At 71.2% G+C, this 5,521-nt stretch overlaps 3 protein-coding genes across 3 annotated transcripts in view; 2 read left to right on the top strand and 1 right to left on the bottom strand.

Annotated features, from left to right (window-relative positions):
- The window catches only part of CHLNCDRAFT_136352 (hypothetical protein), a gene marked incomplete at both ends in the record, with an annotated part of 4,537 nt that extends 2,539 nt beyond the window's left edge, over window positions 1–1,998 (top strand). The window contains 6 exons of the mRNA XM_005845682.1: window positions 133–253; window positions 422–553; window positions 872–1,027; window positions 1,239–1,426; window positions 1,591–1,675; window positions 1,909–1,998. Coding sequence (XP_005845744.1) covers window positions 133–253; window positions 422–553; window positions 872–1,027; window positions 1,239–1,426; window positions 1,591–1,675; window positions 1,909–1,998 — 772 coding nt within the window. The remainder of the gene's footprint in view (window positions 1–132; window positions 254–421; window positions 554–871; window positions 1,028–1,238; window positions 1,427–1,590; window positions 1,676–1,908) is intronic.
- A 561-nt stretch (window positions 1,999–2,559) lies between these two features.
- CHLNCDRAFT_136353 (hypothetical protein) lies at window positions 2,560–4,067 on the top strand (the record flags this gene model as incomplete). Its single annotated transcript, XM_005845683.1, has 4 exons — window positions 2,560–2,579; window positions 2,736–3,054; window positions 3,203–3,654; window positions 3,806–4,067. The coding sequence occupies 4 exons, from the start codon at window positions 2,560–2,562 to the stop codon at window positions 4,065–4,067; spliced, it is 1,053 nt and encodes a 350-aa protein (XP_005845745.1).
- A 344-nt stretch (window positions 4,068–4,411) lies between these two features.
- Window positions 4,412–5,521, bottom strand: part of CHLNCDRAFT_136354 (hypothetical protein) — a gene marked incomplete at both ends in the record, with an annotated part of 6,073 nt that continues 4,963 nt past the window's right edge. Inside the window, 4 exons of the mRNA XM_005845791.1 lie at window positions 4,412–4,633; window positions 4,892–4,948; window positions 5,151–5,202; window positions 5,385–5,475. Of these exons, the coding sequence (XP_005845853.1) occupies window positions 4,412–4,633; window positions 4,892–4,948; window positions 5,151–5,202; window positions 5,385–5,475 (422 nt within the window). The remainder of the gene's footprint in view (window positions 4,634–4,891; window positions 4,949–5,150; window positions 5,203–5,384; window positions 5,476–5,521) is intronic.

Genomic DNA, 5,521 nt, shown 5'->3' on the forward strand with positions numbered 1-5,521 from the left:
GCCTGCATGGCCCAGCACCCAGCTGCCTGCCTGGTTGGCCACGGCGGCGGCTCGCTGCTCCGCGTGCGCTGCGCCCGGTGCTGTGCACCACACCCCGATGCACCGAGCGCCGCCGCCGCCGCCCGCATGCAGGGCCAAGCACGAGTCTGCGCTGCGGTCCACCCAGGGGCAGCGCGAGGCGCTGGACCGGCGGGTGGCGGAGCAGGAGCGGGGCATCGAGGCGCGGCTGGATGCGGTGGAGGCAGCGCTGCTGGTGCGCTGTGTGTTTATGTGTGTGTGCGTGTGCGCGTGAGTGCGTGGCGCTGGGGAAGGAAAGAGTGGGCACCTGGTGGAGCGGTGAATCGCGGCGGCGTGGCATGGGCCGGGCTGACGTGGCAGGCGGCGCCGACGTGCCCCCCCCCCGCCGCTCCCCTGTCCGCAGCACTACCACAGCATGGCCGACCGCCTGGCGCTGATCCCGGCCACCGCCAAGCGGGCAGAGGGTGTGGCGTTTGAGGTGCGGCTGGACCGGGGGGCCGCCTCCGCCTCTGAGATGATCAACGTTGACCTCAAGGTGAGGCCCTGTTGTGGATGGGTGTGCTGCCCGGTGTGGGTGGCAACGGTGTGGTGGTCGCACAGCGGGCAGAGGGGCGTGCTGTGCGGGCTGGTTGTTTGCTGCAGGTCAGCCCCCCGTCGTGCCGCCCCAGTGCGACACGGCCTCGCCGCTGCTCCAGATTGCTGCCTCTCTGCTGTTCTGTCCCACCTTGCCTGCCCCACACCCATCTTGCGCACGCACCGCCGCCAACCACCGGCAAGCCGCATTCTGGCCCCACCCCTGCCCTTGCCTGCGCCCGCCGGCCCCACCTGCCGCCCCAACTCCCACCCACTGCAGGGCATCGTCAAGCCCGCCCTGCAGCGGCTGCGCGACGGCTACAGCGCCAAGGCTCGCGACCTGGCGGACCAGCTGCTGAGCCTGCAGGAGCAGCACGACAGCATGCGGGAGCTGCTGGCGGAGCGGGAGGAGGAGAACCGCAACGCAGAGGCGCAGGTGGGGTCGGGGGGGCGGCTGCCGGTGAGGGGTGCACAGAGCACAGCGGGACAGAGTCATATAAGTGGTGGCAGCCAGCGCACGCAGGCGGCGGCTGTGGCATGGGTGGCAGCACAGCGGCTGGCCGGCTGCCTTCCACCACTCGGCGATGCTTGCGCGGCACTGCTGCGCCGTTGGTTCATGTGAATGGTACCGCACGTCCCCCGTGCAGGCCCACAAGCTGGACGGGCAGTACCGTGCGGCCAAGGAGGCGCTGGAGCGCGATATCGCCGCCGCCAACGCCCACGTCGACCTGCTGGCCTCCGAGGTGGCCCAGCTGCGCAACGCCAACGGCGCGGGGGTGGCCGCCAGCGAGGAGCGCCTGCGCGGCCTGCAGGCGGCGTACGAGGACCTGATGGGGTGGGCCGAGCGGCCGGGAGCGGGCTGGGGGCGGGATGGGCGGGGCGGGGCAGGGTGGGGCTGGCTACTGTCGCGCCTCATCGGCTGCCGCTGCATGCCGCGCTGCGAAGCGCCCGACCGGCTGCCTGCCCTCCCACGGTCACCCGCCTGTCGCCCGCCTGCAGGCAGTGCGAGCTGGAGAATGCGACGCTGCACCGCGACCTCAGCGCCGCGTTGGAGAAGATCCTCAACCACAAGCTGCAGCTGCAGGTGGGGGTGGGTGCGCGGTGGGTGGATGGTGGTTGGTTGGATGCGCTGTGATTTGGTTCAGGGGTGGGGCTGGAGGAACAGGGGAGGGTGCAGGCAGGGATGTTTGCAGGGCAAGCAGAAGGGGCACTCGATGCCGGCGTGCCTGCCTGCCTGCCTGCCGTCTGAGCTTCCATTGTGGGTGCTGACCATGCCTCCCTGCTCCCTCCTACAAACGGGCTGCCGCGTCTCTGCAGGCCGAGCTCAAGTCGGTGTGCAGCCGGGACGCGGCCATCAATGCGCAGCTGCAGCAGGAGGTCGCCAAGCTGGCGTCGCTGCCGGTGTGAGGCCGCATAGTCGTCCAGCCGCAGCCATCGGCCAGGTTGGCCGGGGCTTCACCAGGCTCAAGGCAGGCAGGCGTAGGTAGGTTTTCCGGGAGACCGCTGTCAGCGGCGGGCGCTCTGAGACACGAGCCCGCCTCCGGCCCCCGTCTACACTTGAGCATGACCGCAGCAGCAGCAGCAGAGAGGTGACTCTCGAGCTGACTGCTCAAATGGTGTCCTTGCTGCTATGACTTCCATTCTGTCGCTCCAGCCAGCCCCTCTCTTTTCCGCTCCTGCTTGGCCTTTAGCATTGTACCGGGCACATGGCAGGTATTATTCAATGCTGGGGTCCTGCCAGCACTCATGTAAACCAACACAGCACGGAGCAGTCATGGAGGCAGCTGGGGAGGCTTGGCTGTCTACAGCGTTTTCGAACAAATTGGAAAGCGGATCATCCGATGCATGCACCCGCCATTCAGCGCAGGGGGCTCGTTTCATCCCACCTGCAGCATTGGGAGTTGCCGAACGCCCTCTTACTGGCGATTTGCCGCACAGGAGGTTCCGCGCAGCGTCCACCCCGCGGTGATGAGGACGAAGGAGTCACGGTGGGCCACGCCTGCTGCCCTTTTCCAGCACGCCAGGCCGCAGGCAGGCTGCCGCAAGGCGCCCACGCGCCCGCAGGCGCCCCTCTGCAACCCCCTGCTGCCGCCGCCACCTCGCCCCGCCCGGCGTGCCGCCCGCCCCAAACCGGCACTGTGCAGGGCCGTGCAGCAGCAGGCGGAGCGAGAGCTGGCTGTGGAGCGCGCGCGGCGGCAGGAGGCGGAGGCGCGGCTGGCGGCACACACGCAGCGCGCCTCTGAGAACAACACCGCCCTGGCTCGCAGCAACCTGCGGCTTCAGGAGCAGCTGGCGCGGCTGCGGGGCGAAGTGGATGTGCTGCAGCACGAGGCGGGCTGCCAGCGTGCGGCTGCCACCGCGCGGGAGCGCGAGGCCGCCCGCAAGCTGGCCCGCACGCAGCACCAGCTGCAGCGGGCGGAGGAGGAGGCGCGCGCGCTGCAGCGGCAGCTGGCGGGCAAGCAGGTTTGAACGTAACCGGCACGGCAGGCTGCCTGGGCGAAGCATCCCAGCACCCGCCATGCCCGTCTGCACGCAGGGCTGCAGCAGCATTGCCGGTGGCCAGCACCCACATTCGGTGAAGTTTGCCACACCTGGCTGCGCTGCCCTGCAGGACATCATTGCCTACTTAGAGGGCAAGCTCGCTGAGCAGCGCGGCAGCAGGGAAAGGGAGACCGCGGGGGGCGCCGCCGCCAGCTGCGAGCAGGCGCCCACGCCGGTGCCAGCGGCGGCGGCACGGAGCAGCCTCGCCGCGGTGGCAGCGGGCAGCAGGAGCAGGCCCACCGCCCTGCACGTGCATTACCGGCAGCTTGCTGTGGAGGTAGAGGAGGAGGCACTGGGCGGCGAAGAGCAGGCGGGGCAGGCCGGGCCCCGCAGCAGCGGCAGCGAGTCGTCTCCTGCTGTGCACCGCCGCTCGGCTGCTGAGCGATATGAGGCGGCAGCGGTGCCGCAGCAGCGGCAGCAGCGGCAGGGCGGCGGCGGCGAGCAGAGAGCTGGCGAGCCGGGGGCGGCAGGAGGCGCTGCGTCGCCTCTGTCCGACACGCCCGTGCCGCATGCCGGCGGCAGGTCTGTACGCGCTGCTTGCATGCGTGGTGCTGCCTGGTTGCCATGCCTGCTTGCAGCACCCATGCCTGCTTGCAGCACCCACCAGCAGTAATCCGCAGCGGCCCGCTCATGCCCAGCCCTGCTTTCGCCGCCGCCCCGCCCCGCCCTGCAGCCACGAGGCGGCGCCTGCTGCGCCTCCTGGCACCGCGCTGCGATCCTCCCAGCGCGCCCGCAACCCGGTCAGCTACGCGCAGCCCAGCCTGCGCACCAAGCTGCGTCAGGGCGACGCCTTCACATTCGGTGCGGCAGAGGCGGCGGCGGCGGCGGGCAAGCGCCCGTGCGCCCGCACCAAGCCCCGGCCCCGGCTGGGCGCCGGGCCCGCAGGCGGGGCCGGCGGCGGCAGCGGCGGCGAGCTGTCGCCTGTCAGCGACTGACGGGCCGGCTGGCTGTGTGGGGAGGGGCGCCGGGGGGCATCCGGCCGCTTGTCTGACCGTGTGACGGACGCACGCACGCTCCGAGGCAAGCTTGCAAAACAGGGCCACGCGTGGCGACACAGGAGCGGGAGGCCAGCGGGCTGCCGGAAGGAATGTTGATCATAAATCAGGGCAAGGCGGTTGGCAAAAGCATCCCAAGGGATCGTGGTTGGGGGGAGGGGCGAGCAGGCCTGGCGCCAATCAGGGGCCATGTTTAATTCACTGCCGCCAAGTCGCCGCCGTTGGGCCACACGGAACGGCTGCCCCGGCTGAGCAGCAGCATCCCCTGCGGCTGGCACCAGCCCTCACGCCTGCTGGCGGCCGCCAAACGGCTCCACCCGCAGCGAGGGCTGCTGCGCCTGCTTGCCCCGCGCGGCAGCGCCGCCCTCTACGGCGGCAGAGCCCCCATATCGCTCTGCGGCGGCGGCAGGGCCCTCGGGGCGGTCCTCTGGGGTGTCCTTAAACTCGGAGGCGGTGGCAGAGTCGTCCTCGGGCTGGTCCTTGCTGAAGTGCGGGTGGCGGTGGCCCTGCGGGGGCGGCGAGGCGGGGAGGGAGGCACGGCGTGTGCCGCACGCGAGCGGGTGGGTGCGGTGTACGAGGGGGGTAGGCCGGGCTTCGGGCGAAACAAAGCGCCCTTGCATCAGGGCTGTGGTCCACGCGACCGCCAGGGCGGGCAGCGCTGCTGCCCGGCCTCGAAGGCAGCAGCGGGGCGGGCCCGCGCTGCCCCTTGCGTGCAATAAGCTGCTGCTACACCCGCACACGGGCGCACCCACCCCACCCCACACCTCTGGGATGATCTTGTCTGCGTCCTCCTTGGAGAAGATGCCCCACATGGTGCCCAGCTGCACGCGGCAGGGATGGGGGCAGGCACGCAGCTCAGCAGGAGGCAGGCTGGGAGAAGGGACCGAGGTCGTGGGGTGGGCCAGGAGGCGGTGCCTGCAGGGCTCGCCCACCGAAACGGCCCGCACGCACGCGCGCACATGCTCTGCGCGCCTGCCCATGCATGGCATGCGCAAGGCAGCGGCGGCGGCAGCCGCGCCGCACCTTCTTGCCCGACCGCACGTCCTGCTCGTCCTGCCAGGTGGGGATGGCGTACCTGCGGTACGGGCAGGGCGGTACAACACGGCCAGGCGGTGCCCGGCAGCGCGTGGGGCAGGGCAGGGGAAGCAGTACAGGGGAAGCGGTACAGCTGGCGGGCTGCAAAGGTCTTGGCCAAACCCGCCCGAGTGTCGCCACCTGGGCGCCTGACCAGCAGCAGCAGCAGTCGCCTGACCCCACCCGACACTCACCACCACCAGCCGCCACTGGCCACTATCACCGCCAGCCACCACCACCACCACCACCACCACCGCCGCCGCCGCCACCGCCACTGCCGCCACCGCCACCACCAGCCGCCACCAGCCGCCACCAGCCCC

Source organism: Chlorella variabilis (assembly GCF_000147415.1).
Source record: "Chlorella variabilis unplaced genomic scaffold CHLNCscaffold_16, whole genome shotgun sequence".
NCBI lineage: Eukaryota > Viridiplantae > Chlorophyta > Trebouxiophyceae > Chlorellales > Chlorellaceae > Chlorella > Chlorella variabilis.